This window comes from Lytechinus variegatus, chromosome 2 (assembly GCF_018143015.1).
Source record: "Lytechinus variegatus isolate NC3 chromosome 2, Lvar_3.0, whole genome shotgun sequence".
Lineage (NCBI taxonomy): Eukaryota > Metazoa > Echinodermata > Echinoidea > Temnopleuroida > Toxopneustidae > Lytechinus > Lytechinus variegatus.
Genome location: NC_054741.1, coordinates 23,960,107 through 23,988,060, shown reverse-complemented (window position 1 = coordinate 23,988,060; position 27,954 = coordinate 23,960,107). Strand labels below are relative to the sequence as shown.

Here is a 27,954-nt window from a genome sequence, read left to right as displayed (position 1 = left end):
CAAAAAAATATCACACTGAATTTTCAAGAGAATTGTGAATGTATGCATGTACATCATATCTAGAAAATATTTGAAATAAACATACATTTTAGATGTTGACGTTGCTGGCCATCCATAGTTGTGATCGATCGGATCAGTTGCAACTCTTTGTAAGACGGGGCCCCAGACCTTTTCAGGCTTTATATTGTACAGCACATTTACAGGGTTATGATTGTTTCTGGCATACTGGCTGGCATCCTTGAGGCTTCAGGAAAGAATCATCAAGACTACACAATTGACTATGACTTTTTTATTTAGAGCACGTCGAGACTGAGAGATCATTACTCCCGGCATTACTCCTTTTTCTGCTTATCCCCATTGCTGTGTTTTTTGCTCTTGCCGGTCTTGCTTCCTGATTTGGACTTGGGTCTGAGGAGGGAAGCCAAAGAGAGAAAGTACATCAAACAAGTGGAATGCCTCTGGCCGTCTCACCTGCATCACGCGATTCAACATAGCAGCATTGCTGACTTTGAAAACTACTATAACTCGCACAAGATGTTCAGTGATACTTGGTTACTTTTATTTCCACGTTTTATGAACTAGACCAATACACTTACAGAGATAGGATGGTAATTCAACAAATACCCCCAATGTGGCCAAAATTCATTGACCTCACATGACCTTTGACCTTGATCATGTGACCTGAAACTTGCACAGGATATTCAGTGATACTTAATTACTCTTATGTCCAAGTTTCAAAAGTCAGATCAATAAACTTGCAAAGTTATGATGGTAATTCAACAGATACCCCCATTATGGCCAAAGTTCATTGACCTTTGACCTTGGTCATGTGACCTAAAATGCGCAAAGGATGTTCAGTGATACTTGATTACTCTTATGTCCAAGTTTTATGAACTAGACCAACACACTTTCAAAGTTATGATGGTAATTCAACAAATACCCCCAATTCGGCCAAAGTTTATTGACCCTAAATGACCTTTGACCTTGATCATGTGACCTGAAACTTGCACAGGATGTTCAGTGATACTTGATTACTCTTATGTCCAAGTTTTATGAACTAGACCAACACACTTTCAAAGTTATGATGGTAATTCAACAAATACCCCCAATTCGGCCAAAGTTCATTGACCTTAAATGACCTTTGCCCTTGATCATGTGACCTGAAACTTGCACAGGATGTTCAGTGATACTTGATTACTATCATGTCCAAGTTTCATGAATCAGATCCAAAAACTTAAAGTTTTTATTGTAATTCAACAGAAACCCCTAAATCGGCCAAAGTTCATTGACCCTAAATGACCTTTGACCTTGGTCATGTGACATGAAACTCATGCAGGATGTTTGGTGATACATGATTGAACTTATGTCCAAGTTTAATGAACTAGGTCCATATATTTTCTAAGTTATGATGACATTTCAAAAACTTAACCTCAGGTTAAGATTTTGATGTTGATTCCCCCAACATGGTCTAAGTTCATTGACCCTAAATGACCTTTGACCTTGGTCATGTGACATGAAACTCTAATAGGATGTTCAGTAATACTTGATTAACCTTATGGTCAAGTTTCATGAAATAGGTACATATACTTTCTAAGTTATGATGTCATTTCAAAAACTTAACCTCAGGTTAAGATTTGATGTTTCCGCCGCCATCGCCATAGGAAAAGTGGCGCCTATAGTCTCACTCTGCTATGCAGGTGAGACAAAACTAGAAGAAAACATACAAGTATATTTTCACAGTTATTCTGAACATATGGAAACCCACTCAATTTAGATAAAGGTCTGTTTAAGTTGACATTTTATATTAAAATGAATCCAACTACAAATCACTGTAACCTATGGCAGACATAACTGGGATTTTTAAATAAGAACAAAAACACTTTCAATGCATTTTGTAATGTTAAATGGATTGCTAGGCCAGCTAGCTAGTGTATACATTTTCATATGTTATGTATACACTAAGTCCTTAGAAAGTACCATAAAAAACGCCTTAACTGAATTGGTTCATAGGCTTAATTAGAGAAGTGCCGGATTCAAAGGAATTTTTTTCAGACCAGACAAGTAGACTATATTGTTTACCTCTCCTATGAAAAATTTCGCCCAAATCAAACATATTTCTGTCTTGTTACAATAGATATATGTCTTGGGCAGAATCATGTATAAAACTGCAATATTTTCCAACTGCATGTGCTTAAACTCAGCATTGATGTATTTGCCACTCTTTATCCAGGGGAGATGCAAATAAATTAATGCAGATCTACAGAAAGAAATCTTCATTATTTTATGACAACAAAGATAGAGATAATTTTTTGAAGCAATTCCTTGAATAGTGTGGTGAGGGAAAATGGGGTATAGTATACTTGGACTTCAACATTCCACATACTGCAATGTGAAGTTATTTGTGGCATTCTTAAATGAGAAAGAGATTAATGACTAATTTTACCTGTCGGTGCGTGCTGATGTAGTATAGATTGATCGAGGATTATACTGGATATTGGGTTTGAAGGCCTTTTGACTGGACTCGCTGGATGATCTCTTAGATACCTTTTTGGGATGTGTGCCGCTGGCTTTGGTATCTTGTGTAGGATCAACCGATGAACCCTTATCCTTGTGGGAAGATGCTCCATCTAGATTTGAAAAGAATAAAAAAGAACATGACACTTAGCTCTTAGTCTAATTGCTTCTATTATTATGATACAGCATAGGCCCTTCTAATTTTGTACTAGCCACAAATACTGAAGGTAGTCTTATAACATTTGTCCCACAACTGAACTTACTCAACTTAAAACACTAACCTTAAAATAAATTTGATTTGACTAAATGAAAAAATAACTTTTTGCCGTTCTCCACTTTTTCAATATAGAAGGTAGTCTAAAATCATCTGTCCCACAGCTAAATATAATCTACTTTATAGAACATTAAGCCTATAAATGTAATTTGACTAAATGAAAAAAAATCATACCTTCTTGATGTCCTCCACCCTTCTTTTCCTCCTCTTCGATGTCAATGATTTCATCTTGTTTGCCGTTTCCTGTATCTTCACCGATTCCTTTTTCCATTTCCTCCTCCTCCTCCTTATCATCTTCTTTCTCACTGCTTGACTGCTCTATCTTCACTTTAAAATCTTCATCCTTCTTCTCACTGCTACGGTGTACCGGTGACCACGCCTGCTCCACTTCCGCTGCCGGTGTTGCCTGGCGCTCAAGCAACACTTTCGGTATCTGCCTTGGGCCCTGCATCCATGGCTGCTGCTGCTGGTGCTGAAGTGGTGCACCTCCCGTCGGTGCTGCTGGTGATGACTGGCGCCTCAGAGGTCCAGAGGGTTTCTCTGATGGTGCAGTCTTGGTTGGGGTAGGTGTAGTCGGTCTACTTTCCTGACAAGATTGGGTTGATCTTTTCCTGTCTTTGCTTGCAGTAATTTGGTCACTTTCACCCGCTCCTATGGTGCTTTCGTTATCCTCTTGTTTCTCCTGCTCATCCTGGGAGAATTCTATCTTTGGCTCACTCCTGATGGCTGCAGCCTGGAATTTTTATTTGAAAAACATGTTTGCTATGAAAATAAATGCTTTGTAGAGAGATTACTAATTGCATTGCAATTGTGATTTTAACAATAGAAACCATGCACAATTTTTTCAATGTTTTATTCAGTATCGAATCAATTGCAATTTCTAAATATACAAATAAAATCACAGCAGACATTCAAACATTGTCAACAAAAATAAGGGACATTATGTCCATATTTTTCTAAATCCGTTTTTACTAAGTTTGATTCTTTCTCAAATTTAAAAATCATTTCCACAATGTTCGGGGTTGAAACCCATTGGGTAAAAAACTCCAGTATTCTCTTGTTGTTTAACATGGTGTCCTTTATATCTTCATACAAATATATTCTACAAATGCTTTCACTTATGATTTGTTTTCAATCATCATTGTTTGAAACTTGCATAATTCTATTTTATACACCTTTTGATTTAATAAAAGTGGAATTGCAATAATTGCAATCAGAATTAGGCAAAAAAGACCATGATTTTACCAAGATCCTCAATGGGGTATAATACTGTACCTCCGGGTTATCATTATTGGGTCGTCCTGGAGGATCCAGAGCCATGCCATCGGGTTCCCCAGGATAGTCAAAGCTGCCCCCTGTCAGCGCTCCTGCGCTGCCATCCAGGGGTACATCCACCCCACTATCATGGGCATCCTGATCATCCTCCAGGGGGTCATTGTCTGTTACCATGGAGGAGGAAAGACCAGGGGAGGGAAGGGCGTGGTCGAGGTGCGGGAGGGAGAGGGGTAAGGCATCAGGAATCTGGTTGGGGAGACTAGGGTTACTGGTGATGTTCTGCTGCTCCTTGGGAATGGGATGAACCACGACTGATGTCGGCTCAGGGTAGTCACTGTCGGATCTGTCATCAAAGGAGGAGCTACCTCCGCCTCCAGGACTGCCTAGCTTAAGAGCATCTAAGATTGAAGAAATGATGGGAGCATGGTCAAGAATTTCTTCCATGATTCTTAGAAAAAGTTTTTGTTGTTCTGCAATTTAATAACTTGTTGAAAGTAACTTGATGTCTATAGCTAGATTGTTTTTCCTACCTACCAACAAACCCACTTATTCCAACTCCCATACATGTCCTTACTTGGAACAATTGTTTGAATTCCTAATGCATCAGGTATGTTTTGCAGCTGCTTTGAATTCAGATGATGAATACTAGCACGGACTGTTGAAGCTCTTTACAAATAAGACAAAACATAGAAGTGCATTCCTACTGTCAATGGTTTAACAAAGTCTTCAGGGAGGAAATTTAGCTAAAACTATTGGAAATATGGAATGTTGCAGTCAATTTATGAACTCAGGATTACATAGATATACAAAAGGTAAAGAATAAAAGGAGCCATTTTCAGAAACACATCACAACATTCCTGGGGCAGAAACATTGTGGTCCTAGCCTTCACCTTTGATTAAGCCTTTTTTCTTGGTGAACCTTGGTCGTTTTCTCTTCTTTATAGTAACTGGAGCTTCCTCATCTGTAGAGATATCACTGGACGAGTAGAATGCAAATCTTGAGTCATCGTCATCGTCTTCATTCTTCATATTGAAAGATCCTTTGAGGATGGTGGCGGTGATGCGCTTGTTGCGAGCGATTTGCAGTACGGCATTGAAGAATGTTGGTGTTGTTTCTGGATCCTGCATGTGTTTTTCAGAAGGGAGATAAAAGGATCAATCACTTTTTGTATCAAGAAAGGGAAGGTGCACAAGTTTACAAAGCAGTAGCCTTTGGTGGTCCACAAGGATGTCCCTTACACTCTTTGATGGAAGTTCTTAAAAAGTGACTGTTTATATCTTCCGATACTTGTATTTGCAGAAAAGCCAAAATACCCAAAATAACAAATCATTAGGGAGGATGAAAAATTAAGCTTATGTTTCTAATATTCAGTCAATATACATGTATTTATGGTGTAAAAATTAAAAAAATAACAATTTTATCTTAATTCAGAAGAGCTGAGAGAGGACTTACCCTAGTAAGAATAGACTCAGCAATCAGAGATTTTCCTCGCCTCTTTTTGCTCTTTGAATCATTTGCTTGGTTCTGTTTCAGGATCTCCCTATCAAGAAATAACAGAAAATGAATACAAATGAACCGCAACTCTAACGGCAAATGTTCATAAGATGAAGCAAGTACGCCATATCCAATCTATCAGTATCTTGCCATCTCCTTCAAACCATTCAGTCATAAAACTTCTGAGAGTTTCTGTTTACAGTGGAAAAATAAATAATTAAATTAAGCCTTACAATTCATTATGGTGGAAGAATAAATAATGAAATAAGTCTTTCAGACTCAATAAAACTGGACAAACATTACCGTCATCTGCATAATGTAGAGGTACAAGGAATACAGGCTCATCATGTTTCATCATAGAAGCTTCACAGTATTCTTTCCTGAAAATTGCAGGTACTGAAACGATCCTCAACTTGATATCTAATGCTATCTTCATCGGAATTCAGTCATGACTATGATAATAACATACTTATATAAGCGGCCAGAAACATCAGAGACTAAATATTTCTCTTCCGAATTTACCTAGCTTTTCGTTTCAAACTTTCTTGGGCATCTGGATAGTTGACTACCACTTCCTGTAGGTCCTTCTTGTCCAACACAAAGAGATTGGCAAAGCCTGGGGCAGCAACATCTGCTGTGCGACGATTACCAACACCAACACTAAGGAGGCTACAGAATCCAAGAAAATGAAGGACCAAATTTAAGAAAGCGGTCAGAATGTCTCTGCGATGGACATTTAAAATGATATGTAAGTAATTTGTTAAGTAATACACCAAAGGATAAATTGAATGCTTGCATCTACACTCTATATGCCACCACTCAAAACAAGCCATCATGAAACCACTTCATTCTAGATTCTATATTTAAAAATTTTACCACCATAATGTAAATGGCAACTTTATAAACTTTTTAAATGATTTTTAAATAGTATCATTTTTTATGGTATTTCAATAAACAAAATTGTACTGGATCATGAAAATAGGTTCATTAAATAATAACATTTTAGGTATTCACTTTATCTATATGTTACTCATTTAAACAATTGATTCTTTATCCATGTAGCAGTATCACATTTTAAGAGAATCTCACCTGATTTCTCCAAAGACACTTCCTGGATGAAGAGTAGCAAGCACCTTGGAGTTATTCTCTCCTCCAAGAACTTGCACACTACCATCAACTATGATGTACATCTCTTTCCCTACTGCTCCCTGTAAGAATCCAATTAAAGTAAGGAAATATCCACATATTTGTCAATGATAATGATAATAACTGATTAGCTATAAAACACTGTGTGTTACTTTATTTAACTTCTTTACTGGTAAAAAAAAAAACTTTCACACCTTTCATGGCAGCTTAAAAACTAAATCATGTATATACTCTTCCTAATTAAAACATACACACTAGATCATGCACATTACTTTCATTTAGATATAAAACTTTCAGAAGGAAACTGTGATAAAATATCTGTTTATTCCAGATTTTTATCATTACATTCAATTCATGTGTTTCATACATGCGTAATTCCATAAAATAATCAACCTTTTTGTGGACGTCTGACCCCCATTTTCCCATCTTCACTTCATAGACTGACCAAGTCATTGAAATTATAGAGCATTACAGACTGTCAAAAGAACAAGAAATCAAAGACAGAAAATGTCATTAAGGTCCTACATATAGGGGGTTAGACATACATATTTTATGGAGTTGTTCACACTGTAAATTCACACAAAAGAATTATTGAGTAATTAATTCAGCAATTTATTACAGTAACCAATTCAGGAGACAGATTGATAACTTACCTTTCGGCAGATATATTCATTAGGAAGGTAAACCAATGGTCGAAGTTTGAGAACAAGATCACGCAGAAGCATCTTATCACAGTCCTAGAAAAATATCAATCCAATATAAAAACAAGTGGAATGCCTCTGGCCGTCTCACCTGCATCACGCGATTCAACATAGCAGCAGTGCTACTATAACGCGCACAAGATGTTCAGTGATACTTGGTTACTCTTATTTCCACGTTTTATGAACTAGACCAATACACTTTACAGAGATAGGATGGTAATTCAACAAATATCCCCAATGTGGCCAAAGTTTATTGACCTCACATGACCTTTAACCTTGATCATGTGACCTAAAACTTGCAGCGGATATTCAGTGATACTTGATTACTCTTATGTCCAAGTTTCAAAAGTCAGATTAATAAACTTGCAAAGTTATGATGGTAATTCAAAAGATACCCCCATTATGGCCAAAGTTTATTGACCTTTGACCTTGGTCATGTGACCTAACGTGCGCACAGGATGTTCAGTGATACTTGATTACTCTTATGTCCAAGTTTTATGAACTAGACCAACATACTTTTAAAGTTATGATGGTAATTCAACAAATACCCCCCAATTCAGCCAAAGTTCATTGACCCTAAATGACCTTTGACCTTGATCATGTGACCCGAAACTTGCACAGGATGTTCAGTAATACTTGATTACTATTATGTCCAAGTTTAATGAATCAGATCCAAAAACTTTTAAAGTTTTGATTGTAATTCAACAGATACCCCCAATCGGCCAAAGTTCATTGACCCTAAATGACCTTTGACCTTGATCATGTGACGTGAAACTCATGCAGGATGTTTGATGATACTTGATTAACCTTATGTCCAAGTTTAATGAACTAGGTCTATATATTTTCTAAGTTATGACAACATTTCAAAAACTTAACCTCAGGTTGAGATTTTGATGTTGATTCCCCCAACATGGTCTAAGTTCATTGACCCTAAATGACCTTTGACCTTAGTCATGTGACATAAAACTCTAATATGATGTTTAGTAATACTTGATTAACTTTATGGCCAAGTTTCATGAACTAGGTCCATATACTTTCTAAGTTATGATGTCATTTCAAAAACTTAACCTCAGGTTAAGATTTGATGTTGACGCCGCCGTCGCCGTCGGAAAAGCGGCTCCTTTAGTCTCACTCTGCTATGCAGGTGAGACAAAAAATGAACTGACGTGGAATAGATACTAAATCTATAAAAGAAAACAAATTGTGGCTTTGAGTTTGATATAGATAACTAACTTCTGGTTCAAATCATTACATCCTTAAAAAATCCCCATTAAACTAATGATTTCCATTGCAAAAGAGATTAATAATATTTTAAACAAATTATGGTGAATCAAAGTAAAGTCATAATCGTAAAAACTCATTTTCGTTTAATATCACAAGATTTACAACCACATAGCAAAAATGATAAATTTGGTAATGCTTGATACAGATCTCAAACTAATGAAATTTCACTGGTTTTAAACATGAATGAAGAAAGTATAATGCCTATACATAAAAGCTGTTGTTCATTTATTTTATATTTTCAGCCATTCAAGAATAGCCTGCTGTATTTTAAGGATGTCTGAATAGAGGGTTTCCATGACATATGCCTTTTAATCAGCCCTTCATTTTCATTTTCACATGCAATATACTATTTATATCATTGTATAATCACAAAAGCACTGTCAACTTTGTGTTAACTTGAATTTAACAATAAAGTTAACGTTTTGGAAACAACATTTTTCTAATGGAAGTATTCTTATGATGTTCATTATTTCATACATATCTTTGTTATTATTTTGATTATGTGGAAATAAACATGAAAAAGTCAAATTTCACTGAACCGTCCCTTTGAACGACGGTTGGAAAAAAACTAACAAGAGTATGGTTAATTACCTGGAAGAGTGAAACTCGACTGAGGGTATCCATGTGAACATTTATGGCTATATCAGTCTGCATACGGATAGGAACTCCGAGTAACAGGTCTCTCTCATCTAAGCAACACAATTTCAGCAAATATCAATAACTTAGAACAGTTTTTTTAAATGTATGTAGTATTTTCACATGCAGTACATGAATGTCTTGTTTGCAAAATCTTTTGTTTTGTATTGGTGTGCACATTAGGGTAGGATGGGCAAGGTTTCTCAAAACGTTAAAGGAGATTTAAACCAAGATAAAAACTTTATTTAGAGTTACATGATGAAAATAACATACGGGTCAAAAATTGGAAAAATTTCATTTAAAAATTTCCTATTAAGACATTGACATTCTTTATGCCAAAATATAGTATGTAAGCCTAGCAGTATACAGAGTGTCCTCCAAAAAAAAGAAACAGAGAATTATCAATGATTTATGATTTTATCACAAATAAAATAGACAAATTACTTATTATTGTAATGCTTAGAATATCATCCTTCGATTGGTATAAACATGGAAGATTTCTCATTCGTGCATGAATGTTTTTTCTCTTGGAAGCACTATATTGAACAAGTCTTGTCTGGAATAAATTGGCACAATACATTGTGCGTAAACAAAATGGCGCATGATATTGTATTGTAATGATTCGACAGGATCTACCACCGAAAGACTAACCAAGGACAGCGCCTTGATCCCAAGAGTAGATGTAGTAGCTGCGGACTCTCTTCTGAACGGATTCAGGGATATTCCACACCTGTAGAAGGTTCATTGTGTCATCCATTTGACGACGGAACTGTTCCTTGGTGGCTCCAGCTTTGGCTGAAATGTCTCTCATCTGGTGGTGCATAAATGTAAACATAAGTTATTTCAAAACTAGATAATTTTTGAAGGATCAAAATGCATTAAATGAATTGCACTTGCAATTAATAGGGAGGTGATGATGATGATGATAATGATGATGAAGAAGATATTGCTGGTGTTGATAATGATGATAAATGATAATGATTCTACTACTACTACTACTACTACTACTACAACTACTGCTATTCAAACCGTGTAGCACACAGCTCTGCCGGAATAGATACCTTTCATTCACACATCAACAAGTCACATGCATTAATATTATTAATGATTAATAAATGGCAATTGGTCAGCATAACCATGGATATGCTACAAGTGAGCCAATAGTATTAAAACAATTCAACTTAGCTAATAGTTTTGATTAAGCATCGTTATCAAACTTCACCTATGGCCACTAGAAGATGATTCCAAATTATATTCAACTAATAAAAATTTTGGACATTCATGTGCTATTTTACCTGACCAATCATAGAAGCGAAGACAAACACGCCAACTATGAAGTCAATGTTCATGAAGAAGATCTGACTGTTGGTGTTGGGTGGGGGCAGATTGCCAATCACAATCAGTGTCTTTGCTGACCGGAATAAACATTTTGTATACCTAGACAGAAATATAAAAATAATGTTTTGATAGTCATTTTCACACATGGAGCCAAATTGCATTAATCATTCTATGAGTGTACAGAACTGCAAACCAATATCATTATTCATAATGTGACATCCAGTATGTTTCTTGACAAAACTCATACTAAATGTACATGATTTTTACACAATAAACGATACATTTACAATATTTGTATAAATGTACTGTAAAATCTATTATGCTGCCTGAATCTGCCATGCAAAGGTTTTCATGTGACATACACAACCAATAAACTGAGTAAGCAGACCTTAGTGTGATAAGAGAAAAATATTCCTCTCACATTATCTGGAGATCTACCTTAGATGTGAACCTTTAAACTATCTCTCAATAGTGGGATGCAATACTACTGCTGCCACCAAAAGCAAGATGCTTTATCAGAAGAACAGGGGTGCTTAATCTGCTAGCTTCTTATAAATTTGTGTATTTGTGAAAAAAACACACTATTTGTTAACACATTAGTGATCTACCTTAGATGTGAACCTCTAACCTATCTCTGAATAGTGGAATTTAAGCCTACCGCTGTCACCTAAGCAATGCTTTCTTTATTCATTAAGTGAACGGGAAAGCATAGTTGGCTAGCTCCTTGCTATCAAATTAATGAAGACAGGTCTATATGCGATGAAAAAGTAATCTTGTCTTTACATCAATGATCTACCTTAGATGGGAACCTTTAGCCTATCTCCAAATAGTGGGATTCAATTTCACTGCTGCCACCAAAACAAGAAGTTTTTATTTTATTGAATGAACGGGAAGCCTAGTTGGGTAGATTTTTGCTATTAAATTAATAAAAACAAGTCTGTATATGATGAAAATACAATCTTGTCATTACATTAGTGAGCTAACTTAGATGGGAACCTTTTATCAATCTCTGAATAGTGGGATCCAATCCCACCACTGTCACCAAAACAAGAAGATTTTTTAGCAAACATAATTTGCTAGTTTGTTAACTTCTTGATAAGTTGAAATAATGGTCCTGTCATTACACTTGTGATCTACCTTACATGTAAACCTTCATTCTCTATTTGAACAGAGCCAATCAATCCCACTGCTGCCACCAAAGCATGAAGTTTTATTTATTAAGTGAATGGGAAAGTCTAACTGGCTAGGTTCTTGCTATCAAATAAATGAAGGTAAGTATGTAATGAAAAAGTAATTTTGTCATTACATTAGTGATCTTCTTCTCCTTCTTCCTGTAAAGTACAGACTGCCGTTGGCATATTATCGTACTTGTGCTTGTCAAGTGCCCAGATGAATAGTGCAAGTAAAAATCTCTACAAAACTATGTGCGGCTAAAAACAGAAGAGGTCTTAACGAAGCCTCCTTTGCTGCACCTCCTGCTTGAAAGATGCAAGGGAGGTGCTGTGAACTATCTTTGCTGGGAGTGAGTTCCATATTCTGATAGCATCAGGAAAGAATGTCTTTTGATATACTTGTGTTCTGGCATATGGAATTTGGAATTTATCAGGATTTCCACGTGTACATGGACCATTTGATGGAATAAAGTGGTCATCCGGGATGTCAATAAGCTTATTGATGATGCAGTAGACCATGCTAGCTCGCTGTTGTGCCCTTCTTTCCTGAAGAGTAGCCCACTGGAGTTGCTTTAGCATATCTGATACACTGCTGGTACGTCGAAAGTCTCCTAAAGCAAAGCGGGCGTAACGGCGTTGTACCATTTCCAGTTTTGAGATGTTCCTCTGGGTAAATGGGTCCCACACCACAGCAGCATACTCCAGTACTGGAAGGACAAGTGCTTTGTAGCACAACACTTTCGTCTTGAGAGGACAGTCTCTGATATTTCTCTGCAGGAAGCTGCTGACTGAGTTGGCAGACTTAGTTGTTTTGTCTACATGGTGATTCCACTTAAGGTTATCCTGGAAGTTTACACCAAGGTATTTTGCTTTATCAGTCTCCACCAGGGGTATTCCATGAATGCAATATGGTGTCGAACTCTTGAAAACTACCCTCTTATTGGTAACATGCATAACTTGGCATTTTTGCGGGTGAAATTGCATGAGCCAGTCATCTTCCCATACTTGAAGAGCATCCAGGTCCCTCTGAAGCTGTTTAGTGTCCTCTTCTGTCTTGACCTTTCTGTACAAGATGCAGTCGTCAGCAAAGAGGCGCACCGTAGACTGTGATGATACATATTCGGGGAGGTCATTAATGAAGAGGAGGAAGAGTAGGGGTCCGACCACGCTACCTTGCGGCACTCCTGAGAGAACGGGGGCTTCATGAGAAGTAACTCCTTCAATAAGAACCCTCTGGGAGCGGTTGCTGAGTAGATGTTCAATCCATGAGTGAATATTGCCTCTGACTCCATAATAGTTGACTTTGTACATCAATCTACCATGGGGAACCTTGTCAAAGGCTTTTGACAAGTCCAGTAGAATCACATCAAGCTGATCGCCATCATCAATACCCTGGGAAAGGTCCTGAACAGCATGTAAGAGCTGAGATGTACAGGAGCGCTTCTTGCGAAAGCCATGCTGGGCGTCACATAAAATGTTATGGCTATCCAGGTGGTCAAGAATGCTACTGCACACAATGTGTTCCAGGGTCTTGCACACAATAGAGGTCAGCGAGATTGGCCTGTAGTTTTCTGCTCTGTTTCTCTCTCCCTTCTTGAAGACAGGAACTACATTAGCTCTTTTCCAGTCATCCGGAATAATGCCTTGGTCAACAGATGCTTGAAAGAGAATAGTGAGGATAGGCGTGAGTTCTGTCGCAAGTTCCTTCAAAAGTCTCGCTTGCAAGCCGTCTGGACCTGTTGCTTTGTGTATCTGCAGTGTTGATAGCAGCTTGTACACTCCATCAGGACTGATGTTGATTTGTTCCATGTCTGGATACGGGCTTTGTCCCTTGTCTTTGATGGTGGTCATGTTTTCATCCTTGTTGAAGACAGAAGTAAACTGATCATTCAAGATGTGAGCCTTCCTCGTGCTGTCTGTAATAGTCCTTCCACTTTGAGCTTTCAGAGGTGCTACTCCAGTGTTATCATTCCTCTTGCTGTTAATAAAGCTCCAAAAGCGCTTGGGATTTGAGGACAAGTCTGGATTTATCATGTGATTAATGTAATCACTGTATGCTTGTTTACATACCACCTGTGAAGACTTTTTAAGTTTTTGATATTTATGGAAATCTCTCTGCTGCCCGGTACACCGTGCCCGTTTGAAGGCACGTTTCTTCCTTCTGGAAAGCCGCTTGACTGAAGAATTGATCCATGGCTGATTAAACCGACTTGAGGTCATCTTAGATGGTACATGCTTTTGTAGCAAGTCCTGCAAAAAGGTCTTGATTTCCTCCCACATGTTGATGACTGAACTCTTTTCGTCGTGCATCTTTATGAAGCGCTGTTGGTACAAGCCACATTCTCTCTTCATTTCACTCAGGTTAGCATTCTTCCATATATGCATTAACCTCTTCACTGGTTTTCGCCTCTTAGCTGTTACATTTGTGTCAACACTGACAATATCATGGTCTCCAAGCCCTGGTAGTGGAGAGCACTTGTTGACCAGAGATGGTCGGTTCGTCAGAAACAAGTCCAAAGTGCTCTGCAAACGTGTGGGAAAAGTCACCATCTGTTGAAGAGCGCAGTCATGAGTCATGTTTAACAATCTGTTGTTCATGCTGGCTGGGTAGTTATGACCACTGACGCTGAGGTTCGTCCAATCAATATCTGGAAGATTCAGATCACCACCAATCCACAAAGCTGCTTTCTTGTTTTTGGATGCAACATTCTCAACAATAGAACAAAGATCATTGAGATAGTTAATGTCACTGTTTGGGGGACGATACAAAGCTCCAATTATCAGCTTGACGTTAGCCCCGAATGAGAGCTTCACGAAGACTTGTTCACCAGTCCCTGTAGTATCTATGACATCGTATATGAGATCATTCCTTATTGCCAGCAGAACTCCGCCATAGCTATCCGCCCTATCTTTGCGAATCACTTCAAAATTGGAAGGAAAGATCTCTGAACTCTTGATGGTAGGGTTGAGCCAGGTTTCTGTACCAATAATAACAGAAGGTTCTGTTGTCTCAATGAGTACAGCCAATTCTTCCTTCTTATTTCTGATGCTTTGAAAGTTAATATTGAGAACTTTCATATTTCTAGGTTTGATGTGCTGCCTTTTATTTCTGCCTTGTTCTGAAGATGACCTCCCGTTAGGTGGCAATGATGAAGACCTTCTTGGTCTGACTGGAGTAGATGCCCGTTGCGGTGATCCCAGGCCGTCTTCTGAAAATGACAAGCTGCGTGTATGGTTTGTTTCTATAGTACTACTTGTAGTAACATCATTTGATGATCCTAGGACATCAAATGAATTGCTGACCTCTATACTTGTCGAATTAAAGAGACTGGACGAGAACTGGGGCATCCCACATCTGATGCAATGCCAGGACACACTGTTCAATGCTTCATAGACCTGCGTCGACATCCCCATGCAGTCAACGTGGTACCACTGATCGCAGTCGTCACAAGCTACACCACGTTGTCTCCAGGTTACAGCACGTGAACATAACTGGCATGGGTATTTCGGTACTCTAGGCCCTGGATTTGATTCAATGTCAGCTGCATTTGATAGTAGTATAAAGCTCAAGTAGAGAAGAGTATGCCTCTTACGATGCATAGGATTTTGACAATAATTCCTCATACGCTTACCACCAAGTGTTGATATGAGTAAAGAATCCTGTAGAGAAATAGCATCGCTACCATTCAAGAAGCTACTGCTACTGCTGCTTTGGTTAAGATTCAGATAAAGCTTTGTCCATTCTGGATTATCATAATTCTTTGCTTTGGATGGTCCATTTTTGCAAGAGTCAGATCTGGATTGACTTTGCTGTACATGAATGTTGATAACAGAAGCTATTAGGAAGAACCAACAAAGGTAATCTAGTAGAGCACTAGGCATGATGACTACATGTGTAGTGTTAAATATTCATATCATAAAAATGAACGAGTCCTAAACCCAATATGGATGGAATGACTCAGCAAATTTTTCCCATGTCCATGCAAGGTAAGCTTTCAGTGTCCACGATCTGTAAATCTACAAAGTGTAACTACAAAGTTCCACTTCAGCATTTATAAGCAATGTCAACATCAACAAGCATCAGCTAAACATACAAGTAGTATAATCATGAGGCAATACATACAAAGAGACCTTTGCTGCAGTAAGCTGTGTATTCACTGGTACCTGTACAGGACACCAAGTTGTCCAACATGAAATCCTATATATGGGACATACATGACACTGTGTCATTCAAAACAGAGCCTCTGGGTGGAGAAATCATCCATGAAAATCACTGCAATCCTTTTCCAACAATTAATCAAAAGTAATCCTTGGGTGTCTTGAGTCCTTGATTGTGATCTAGAATATGGGATTAGATGATTATTTCCAAGATCTTACTACAAAAATGTGAAATTTGAAAGAGATATTTCAAGCACAACACACTGGGCACTGACATCACACATCAGACATCACACATCTACCTTAGATGTGAAACTTTAGCCTATCTCTGAATAGTGGGATTCAATCCCACTGCTGCTACCAAAGCAAGAAGATTTATTAGAAGAACAGGAGTGAGGGCATAAGCTCCTAGCTTCTAACCAAATTCACTAAGACAGGCGTATATGTGAGGAAATAATAACTTTGTCATTGCATTAGTGATTAGCCTTAGATGGGAACCTTTGATCTATCTCTGAAGAGTGGGATTCTATCCCAGCGCTGCCACCAAAAATAGTTTTTAACTTATCAGCAAACATGATTGGCTTGTTTGTAAGCTTCTTGAAATATTTATCAAGACAGGTCTGTATGCGATGAAAAATATGGTCTTGTCATTACATAGTGATCTACCTTAAATATTTAATCTATATTTGAATAGAGCCAACCAATGCTACTGCTGCCACTAAAGCAAGAAGTTTCATTATCAAGTGAATAGAAAAGCGTAGTTGGCTAGCTTCTTGCTATCAAATTAATGAAGACACGTCTGTATGTGGAAAAATAACTTTGTCATTATATTAGTGATCTACCTTAGATGTGAACCTTTTATCTATCTCTGTTCAGTGGGATCAATCCCACCGCTGCCACCGAAACAAGAAGTTTTTAAATTTTTTAGCAAACATAATTTGCTAGATTGTAAGCTCTTTGATAAATTGAATTAATGGTCATGTCATTACATAAGTGATCTACCTTAGATGTGAACCTTTATTCTCTATATGAACAGAGCCAATCAATCCCATTGCTGCCACCAAAGCAATGAGTTATATTTATTAAGTGAATGGAAAAGCCTAGTTAGTGAGCTCCTTTATATTGAATTAATGAAGACAGGTCTGTATGTGATTAGGAAGTAATTTTGTCATTACATAAGTGATCTACCTTAGATTACCCTATCTCTGAATTGTGGGATTCAATCCCACCGCTGCTACCAAAACAAGAAGATTTATTAGAACAGACGGTCTTCTAGCTTCTAACTAAATTCACTAAGACAGGTGTATATGTGATGAAATAATAACTTTGACATTGCATTAGTGATCAGCGTTAGATGTGAACCTTTAATCTATCTCTATAGTGGGATTCAATCCCAATGCTGCCACCAAAACAAGAAGTTTTTAAATTTTTTTTAGAAAACATGATTGGCTAGTTTGTAAACTTCTGGATAAATTTATCAAGACAAGTCTGTATGTGATCATACACACTGGTAATTTACCTTAGATGTAAACCTTTTATCTCTATTTGAACAAAGTCAACAAATCCCACTACTGCCACAAATGCAAGAATTTTTCTTACTAAGTTCAATGACACAGGTGCTTAGACTGCTAGCTTCTTACTAAATTCATTAAGACAGGTCAATATGTGATAAAAACACTCCTTGTCAATACATTAGTGATCTACCTTAGATGTGAACATTTTCTTTATAATTTTGTTACCAAATGCTCTATTCTATACTGCTTTTTTATATTTACTATCATAAATCAATCTTGCAACTGATTAGTATTTCATGGTAATAATGTTCATTTATTAATTTGCATTTAGTTTTTGTCAAGTTGCACTGTGTTTAAATTGAATTAAGCCTAGTTTGTAAGCTTCTTGCTAAATTCATCCAGACAGGTCTGTATGTCATAAAACAATAAAGTTGCCAATACATTACTGTTTTACCTTAGATGTGACCCTCACTGCTGACACAAAAGCAAGAAATTTTATCCAAAGAACGTGAATACATATTTCACTAGCTGTTTGCTTAATTCATTTATACAGGTCTGCATATGATGGAACAATACCCTTTGAACCTTAGTCATCTTCCTTAGATGTGAACCTTTCAACCATCTCTGAATAGTCGGACTAATCCCACCATCCCACTGCTCTCACCCGATGCAATAGAACATTAATTCAAAGCATGAATCATATGATATCCTTTATAAAGCACTTTCTATACACATGGTATTAAAAGTCAAGAATATTTCCTTACTACAAGATTCTCTGGATGTAAAGTTCATAGATGTCACCTAACTAAGGAGCCTTCAAAACACTTTCCAGAATAGTAAGATGCCTTTCAAACCATCTTTTATCTTTTCAAATACTTATAAAAAGAGAGTCCATAGATTAATAAACTCTCGGCCTTAATAGATTTACATCATATTAATCCTATATCAGATATTGTTGGTCTATGGTTCTACCATTGTCACAAAAACCATGATAACAAGAAGAGTAAAGAGATGCCATAGCTAACTAATTCTTTATTCAAAGTGTGAAGGAGATTCACTTGCTGAAAGCGCAACAGATTCATTTTCTCATCAATCATAGGGCTATCCAAGGTTTCCATCATATCCCATAAAATAATGTTAGAATATGCCTAATACGCCAAATAGAACCATAGCCATGCTTCCAGCATCCACACAATTGTGTTTTCCGTGGATATGATTATGAAACTATTTACTTCTTTCTCATCGATTGAAGAAAGCACTAAAGACCACTACAAACTTCCAACAAAATATTGTACCCTGATATTATACTGCTTTTGATGTAAATTGAATTCAGTTCCCCCCTGACAGAATATTTTGGATATAAACTTACACATCTACTTCGGGGTCCAGATAGACCCAGTAATCCTCCCTCATGGCTATCTCATCTGTTCGTATCCCTTCCCAAAACAGGATAGCGTAGTAGAGACAGGTATTAAGATGAATCATGTAGAGTAGGTAACAGACCATACGGAATATCCTGAATAGGGGTGAAGATGAGGATTAAAGATTATCGGCACAATTAAGATTTTTCTTCGTAAGGCGATCATAAAAAATGACGTCTTTTAATAAACTGTCAAGAACAGATTACTGACAACTATACCTGTATTTGTGTGATTGTTGATGTGATTTGCAGTGGTCAAAATTCAACCTTCTTGACAATTTTAAATTTTACCTTCTAAAAGATACTCCGAATACTCGGAAGAGACCTCTTAAGATAGATAGGTTTATACTTCCAGTCCAGAAACATACCCTTTTCTGATTCTTGTTTTTGTTTTTTATTCATCTTAAATGCAGAAAACGTGTTTTGAATCTCAACCAACAAAATCATGTTTCTATTTTGGGGGCTTGCTAGAGGCGTGCATGACAATATAGTCGAGTGATACACCCCAGATTGATCAACAAAACCACATTACGTACACTAACCAATGATGTACTACATGATCTGTAGAGTACATACCTGATGGCATGGGCTGTTTTTGACTTGTTTTCAAACTTCTGTGAGAACTCGAGATAGGAGTGAAACTTGAAAAGACGTGGCAGCCTGAGGAGTGATTCCACACGACCGATGGAGAAGTAAAACAGGTCCAGGGGCAGCAGGGATAGTAAATCAAACTGAAAAGAAAAAAAATACACATAGAATACAGAGAAGCAGAGGGTAATTCGCCCTAATAATGGTCAAAATAGACTCCGCTAAGTTCCAAAAATGGCCCTTGTCATTTTTACAGAAAATGTAGATTGGTATCAACTGAAAAAAGGGAAAATTGTCCCAGTTCAGGAGACAGTTTTGTAGCCCTGTGATCGTACATATATCTCAGTAAGTATAGGAAGCAATTACATTTTAAATAGTACAAGCTTGGATTGTGACAATTGAATTATGCCTTTTAACTATGTTTTTGTTATTGGTATAACTGTCAATGAAAATGTTTCTACATTTGGGCATACCCAACATAAAAGTTATGCACAATATCATACATCCCAAGGAATGTAAATTTGCACAAACTTCAGTCAGAAGTATATGCTATCTTTAAGCAAATATGTGAGTAATATCCACTTAGTACATTTTTAATACTGCAGTGAGCTTAGAGAAGTTTATAACACAAACACAGTCTAATCTCTATTACGGTAGTCTCTCCAGCATTGCCTAGAAGGTGATTTACAAACCAACATATTAAGATCATCAGGGAAGCATTTCATTATACAAATAGCAAGTGCACTTTCACTTACTATTGTTATAAGCTACTGCAAATCCTTGCATCGGATTGGAAGATTATGAGCTAGTTGATGAATATCACTGACAGAACTACTCATGACACACTCAGACTCCCCAAGTCATTCCTGTTCTAGACAAATTTCAGAAGACAACAGATTAATGGAATTCACTTACCTTGAAAAGTCTTGAAGATGTATAGTGTGTCAACATGCATCGTTTGTCAGTCTGAAAAAAAGCAATAAAAAGTAAAACAAACAATACAATATTTTTTCCACATAGCAACAGTTTAATAACTTAAAAGACCTAATCTTTACTCGCCTTGATGGGTGTTTCATCAAGCTGGTGTAAGTTAAGAGCAACATTACAATGACTTGTGATCCTTCCTTTATAAAAATTTGGTGGACAAAGTTTTCATTGGTGTAGAATTAGCGCTTAAGAAAGGATACCCTGTTGTTCATAAAGTCACTCGTAACTTAAGAACAGCTTTGTATGCACACCCACCTGGATTTAAGAAAAATCCCCTTTTTCAGTATGATCATGGTATGTACAGTATTATTACTATTGTACCTTGCAGTATGAACTGCTTTTATTATCATAAATTCAGGATTTCCTCTGTATGGGCCATGTGGTATAAACTGTCCTCTTCAAGCTTTGATCATGAAGCCAAGTATATCAAGTGCAATAACACGTCTGAAATTTAATCAAATTGATCGTAATCTTTGACTTTTGGGCTCAACTGAATAATGAATTACAGGAGAAATTAAAAATGTCGCATACTCACAATGCCTTGGCCGGCCTGAAAGAACATAAGCCGGGACCTGAAGAGCAGCATGTCTATGATGTAGACGAAGTCGCACAGGTAGTCTACGGTCACCCAGTACCCTATGTTATTGCTTGTCTGGTATTTATCCCGAAATGCACCGCGTAGGAAGATGACGATGGCATTGTAGAGGAATGCCATGGTAACTACGCTCAGCCAACACAACCACCAGCCACCTAAGGATATGGCAAAACATTATTAAAGGAGAATGAAACCATTGGAATAAGATAGCTTGTGTGAAAACAGAAAAATCGAAGAAACAGATCAACCAAAGTTTGAGAAAAATCGGACAAATAATGAGAAAGTTATGAGCATTTGAATATTGCGATCACTAATGCTATGGAGATAGCAAATTGGCAATGCGACAAAGATGTGTGATGTCACTTGTGAACAACTCTCCCCATTACTTTAGTATATATTTCACTAGAATTGCCTCTTTTATCACATCTATCCATAAATCATGTGTTCTGTCTACATGAGGGCATGTAATACATATTTTTTAAAGAATACATCATGATAAAGAGTTTTTTTCATCATAAGAAAAAGCAAAAAGAGACATTTTGAGGGTATTTTACAGTCCACCAAAGGGAAAGTTGTTCATCAGTGACATCACACATCCTTGTCGCATTGCCAATGTGAGGATCTCCATAGCATTAGTGATTGCAATATTCAAATGCTCATAACTTTCTCACTATTTGTCCGATTTTTCTCAAACTTTCTTTATTCTTATTCTTTGATTTTTCTATTTCTACACAAGCCTATTTGTTCCAAAGGTTTCATTCCCCTTTAACATGTTGCCAACTCAACTCAATATTTTACTCTCCATAGGCTAACAGGGTTACGGTAGTAAGAATGGAAAATTATTGAACAAATGAAACAATTAGCCAAGGAATATACACTAACTGGCTATGGGGAAACAAAATAATCCCTGTATTAAGTCTAGTGCATTAAAACTTCAAGTATTCTGTTGGCTGACTTAACAGGTTCGTAAATTGGTGGGGGGGGGTGGGTTCTTTGCCAAATGATTGCTGATCTGTAACAACAACAAAGTTTTACCTCTGAAGGAGCTTTTACTAATGCTGTTGAGGGCTTGGGCTTGTGGCAAGGCCCTGTCCATGGGGGATTATTCTATTGTTACACAAGCCATGAACCTGGCCACGGAGGATTCGGGGTGCTGTGACAGTGCTCAGCACCCCGTATCCCCCGTGGCCAGGTTCATGGCTTGTGGCACAAATGGTCTACCATTGTACAGGGACTGTGTGACATGAATGGCCTGCATTATCTCAGTCTTGTTATTATTGTTTGTAAAAAAACCAACCAAGTCTTATGTAGATGATGGATGGTATTGCTGTGTAAGTGCTTGGTACTATATCAATTTTGATACACTGTATTAAGTGCTATATACATTTTGCACATTATCATTGTTATTATCATGTATGGTTTTCATTGATAATTCAGTTACAACGGAGACGGTAAGATAATTCACCATATCATCGAAATTCTATGAAGAACTCACCAAGAGGGTCAAAGTATTCCGGGAACCGCAGGGCCTTGAATCTCTTCCAGCAGCTGGTGATAAGTCCAAACCTGCTGGTCTTGAAATGGATCTCATCAGCAACGTCCCCGACACTGCTCGGGGCAAAGGAATCAAGACGTCGACGGACACTGGTGGGTTTGAGATCTTTGACAAGAGAGGTAAGAGAGTAGTTTGGACATCATTACATTTTCCCATATTGATGAACAAAATTCACACCCCAAGTTCAATTGCCTAAAGCTTAATATTAGTGTTGAACCCTGTCATTTATGGTATCTACCATGGCAACATCACTAAACAGTTTTACTTAATAAGAAATAAAGATTTCCAGATTTGTAACAGTAGGTAAACTTTGGCAAAGGGCCTGGATAAAAGACAAATTAAAGTGGAGATTGATTTAAACAGGGTTGCTTTATGAGGAAACGATAATAATGCTCTAGAAATGGTATAACTGATGTAGTAATACCATTCCTCCTCCCCCAAAAAACACTTCCACTCTGGATCAAACTATTTTGACCCCACTCCCCTTGACCTCATACTAATCCTGAATCCAACTTGCATACTGATCACACCCTTGATTTACATATGATAATATGATGAAAAGGAATGGTGGGGGCAACATCCCACCGCTGCCACCAACATGGACAAGATCTAGGGATCTTTCCCAGAAGGCAACTGGCCATGGGACTGACAGGTTGTCCCAGAAGAGTTGTCATTGGGATATTGTGTCATCAGGATATCATACTTCCATGCAGTTATCTCATACCCAAACTCCATCCCTAAATCCGAATATGGACCAAATGAAAAAGGTTCAGAGTATTCAAGTGACAGTATCACACTTACTGTTGTCTGTGGCTGTGGCAGGAGCAGGTTCAGGAGGGGCTAAGCTGTTCTGCGACATTGGTGCAACCTCATTGTTCCGGAGTTTGCTCACTCGTTTAGTGATGCTCCTTGCAAGATTCCACAGTTTGGGTTTCTTTTCTCCATCATCGTATTCAGCACTGTGGAAGAAATATTGATTAATAAACTTCTGATGAATGCCAAACTGAGAAATTATAAACATAGAAATCAGGAAATGCACCATATATGCAAATTTAATTTTTACATATCAGCTCAATTGTTTTCACAATTATGAAATGATTTACATCGCCTAGGCTGGTAAAGCTTCAATCAAAGTCTCCATCATCACTACCAAATTAATTAAGTGAATTAGTATCATTACCAACATTTTCAACAAACCATAGCTTTCATGACCACCACCATGACCACTACCATGAACGGTACCTGCATTTCTCTATCATAATCTTGCAGCGAAATACAGCATTCTCCTCTCAGTCTTTTTTCTGTTTAACCACACAAAACCTCATACATCATCTAATTAGTAGTTCTCCAACAAGAGACTGGGTTGCATACAAGGGGGCTGGGGTTTATGGAATTGCATGTTCTCCAATGGGCTAATGAAATATGGATACCTGCTCATCCAGCTTGCATCGCTGAAACTGCTCTGCTCGCTGCCATTAGAAGCCTTCCTCTTGAACCATCGTTTCCATGGCGATGCATTGCTCTTGGTTGGAGACGGAACATTGCGGGGGAGCAGATTCATGCTGCGGGTGCTGCCTCCATTCTTGAGGGTGGTCCGCTTTGGCAAGTCTGCCTCATCATCCTGGCAAATGGCAAGTTGGAAAACTGTTATAAGCTACTGATATTCCATAATTTGATTGCCAAGGCAGGGTGCATCAAATTATTCTTGTACATGTATGTGCAAAAAAACTATATCAAGGTTTATGACCGGGGATGGCAAATTAAAAGACCTGCTATGCATGAGATTTTCTGTGGCTCGGCTTGAGACAAGCTATGTGTGAGATTTTCAGGCATTGTGTGTAATGCATGTGGCGATAGGCTGCATGCAATACAAGCATAGGACAGATTTGGGGAATGAACGAAAGTCCGAAAGGAGGGTGTCTCAGGCCCAAAGCGTGAGACCTGGTATGTCTGTTATGACACAGAAACTTTGCCTATGGGAACTTTGTGACTGTAAAATCACTCGGAAATAAGAAAGAATTACATCAGGGTTAAACTCCATTCATATTAAGGCAATGTTCTTGGATGGCACATGATTGGAATCAATGCCCTTCTCATCTATCTTAGATATCAATGATGCAGTATAAACTGTTTGCAGTTAAAAAGAGTATGGAAAGGTCACTCACTGATGACTTGAGGCTACTGCTTTCTACAAATCCAGGCAAAGGCAGGCTGTGTCGCTTGGGTTTAGAATTCTTCTTCGGAGGCATCAGACATCTTGATATGGAGTATGCTCCATTCCTAGGTCAAAGGTTAAACAAATCATTAAACTTTTCCACCCGGAACTGGGTAATCCTTGCTCAAAGTCTATGTAAAATTTTGTGAATTATTTGATTCAGTAGTCAAAGAGTTAATAGACAAGATACTTAACAGACAAGTTCAAAGGCAATGTTCTTCCTTCAGAGTTATTATGACATTAACGCGATAACATGCCACTGCGTATGACTTCAGCTTAGCTGAAAAACATATACAAGTATTTTTAAAATCAGGATAATTTGGAAAATGGAAGATTTTTTGTATATTAATATTCACAATGATTTTTCTTTTGACAAGTAATATCAATTTATATTGACCGGTTCATATATGATAATAATAATAATAATAATAATGGTATTTTATTCAAAGACTGTTCGCAGCAAGAGCTGAATTGTACAGAACTTTTACATAAAAAACAGCATTAAACATAACAGTATCAAAATAGAATTATAAAAATACACAAAGCATAAAAAATCTACTATCATTAATACTTTGGGGGTTAATATGAATCAACAGAATATTTTCAAATATAAGTAACTGCAGAGGTTTCAAATTTTGCTTAAGATATAGTACATGTATACGAGAAAGCGGATTGGAAGGATTTGACTATTCATTTAAATCACTACTGCATTTTAGGAAAGTAACACTTGAGATACCTGTACAACAAGTGTAATATTTTATATGAAGTCACTTATTCCATTAATACAAAACCTATGTGACTCTTGGTGATCTGAATCTCTTTGGCTGATAGTAACATGTTTGACTTGGGGAAACTTGAACTTAGAAGAGACAAATAAGATATTTGTACAATATTTTTGTTTGTTTGAAAAAATGCTTTGATTTAGCAGTGACTCTGACAAATTCATGCAAAGAAAAATGTTGTATATCTGGCATAATATTTCATGTGAAAGATATAGGAACTTGTGTGAAACATGGTTTACTTGTTTTTGTGGTTGTTGAGAACGTCCCCATTGGTGTGGTTGCTGCCTGGTGACCCGGACAAACTCCAAGACTCAACGGGGGAGTGACCGTTTAAGGGCGGGGCACTGTTAGCTCCTCTGCTTGCATCAGAAGCTGGATAAAATGAGGGGAAAGGATATCAGCTTTGATTTCCTTACGTGAACTGATAACACACTCAGTGGGCCAAAGTCAAATTTCTTAGTATTTTCAATTACTCAGAGATAACACCAACATCAACATATCTCATAATATGGGAATGAGCTTCTATCAAATCTAGCACATCAATGATGTCAAGCTCATCCAGCATCTGGCAACGAAAAAATATGAGAAAGAAATAAATTACCTATATTGCAATATGTTATATAATCCAAAACCTACGATGCATAAATATTTACTCCAATAAGAAAAATTGACCATCAAATTGGATTCTTGATTCATTCTGTCATTCTGAGAAAGGAAGGATTATGAAGTAGATATTTTGTTTTAAACAATCAGGTCATGCCTAATAAAATGCTACACTATACCTTAACATGATATACAAGGAGGCCTAGAAGTAGTTCTCCTGCAAAAACAACAACTAATTTTCAAGAATTTTTGTGAAAAAAATATGACAAGAAACCAACTTACTTCCATTTCCATTCTGTTGATGCTTCTGAATTTCACTTGAAACCTTATCATTATCTATAAATCCACCATTCACTAAATCGGCTTCCTCATTTGCATTGACGAAAGTGTAAGAGAGACTGGACTTGCGGTCTATGCTGCTACTCGGAGGTCGCGAGAGCTTGATCGTTGGGGTCAGAGGGGATCGAGGGCTTGTCTCGCCTGGTCTTAGCTGGAGATTATCCATCTCCAAGCCGTCGGGTACCTTTCCTCTTGGCATGGTGGTAGTAATAGCTCTCAGTCTGGGACAATGGTGCAATGAAGATGTTCTATAAATTCAAAATGATAAATGTTTTTGAATAGTACATTTAAAGTTTTTATTGAACTATTTGCATAATTGGGACCAGAAATTTGATTATATTATGTTAATTGTATACTGTTCATTGCATGCTTAAAATATAGGGGAATGGAAAAAAAATGCATGGAAGATAAAACATTAGGATTGTGCATTTTTACCTTAAAACAAAATCAGATTATGATTGGCCTGACAACCATTTGAAATGATAATGAGAGGGTGTATTTAACATTTTGTATGTTTGATTACACTAAAGAAATACTAATCAAATGAATGAATGAAATTTACATGTAATTTAAATGAGATTTACACATACTTGACATGAAATTTACATAGAATAATACCAACAAGATGTTTTGTAAAATGAAAATGAAAAAGAAGAAAAAATAAATTGAAAAACAAATTAAGAAATAATAATCTACCATAGTAAAGAACTGTATTTTAACCTGGCTCATAATTTATAAAAAATTAATATTAAACAAAGAGAAGAAAATAATTTGGCAAAGACAAAAAATAAGGGTGAAAAGAGAATAAACAGAGAAAAAGTAAGAAGATGGCAGAATAAGAAATGAAAATGGGGGGGGGAATAAATTCATCATCTCTATAAAATGCAAATAAATAGATGGAATGGGAAAAAGATAAGAAAAAAAGGAAATCGGCATCTCCATTATGTAATATGTGCAAAGAGGGAGAAGATAGTAATATACCAAAACATCAAGCTTTCTCAACCACCACAATCATGGTCATCCCACTCATCATCATCCCATCGCGATCAGGTTGCAATAATCGAGATGGTCACGGAAAACCAATTTGGGAACCATCTCGAGTTTACAAATCAAAACACAGGAGATTTTATTTACAAAAGATAGGGATTTACATTTTATACTACAGAGAAAGAGAAATGTCGATGATAAATCACATTCAACGGGTTCAATAGATGATAACCCCATTTTAATTCTTACCAGCTTGATTCCTATCTGAACGGATCATCGGTCAGAGTCCAACATTCTCTGGTTGCACAACATGGCATCCTTCTGATTCTAAGTAAATCAATAAAAAAGCAATCTCAACCTAACCGGGATCGATGGA

At 37.2% G+C, this 27,954-nt stretch overlaps 1 protein-coding gene across 1 annotated transcript; it reads right to left on the bottom strand.

Moving 5' to 3' along the window:
* Positions 1-106: 106 nt before the first annotated feature.
* On the bottom strand, positions 107-27,954 carry LOC121407639 (cyclic nucleotide-gated cation channel beta-3-like). The gene is made up of 23 exons (XM_041598809.1): positions 27,828-27,954; positions 26,535-26,839; positions 25,889-26,021; positions 24,818-24,932; positions 24,083-24,273; positions 23,454-23,611; positions 22,593-22,757; positions 21,038-21,252; positions 20,431-20,481; positions 19,504-19,658; positions 18,877-19,023; positions 10,621-10,762; positions 9,977-10,136; positions 9,281-9,378; positions 7,358-7,441; positions 6,648-6,766; positions 6,081-6,227; positions 5,517-5,604; positions 4,954-5,185; positions 4,064-4,461; positions 2,963-3,521; positions 2,444-2,627; positions 107-408 (listed from the first exon to the last, which is right to left on the bottom strand). The coding sequence occupies exons 2-23, from the start codon at positions 26,788-26,790 to the stop codon at positions 333-335; spliced, it is 3,873 nt and encodes a 1,290-aa protein (XP_041454743.1). The 5' UTR covers positions 26,791-26,839; positions 27,828-27,954; the 3' UTR covers positions 107-332.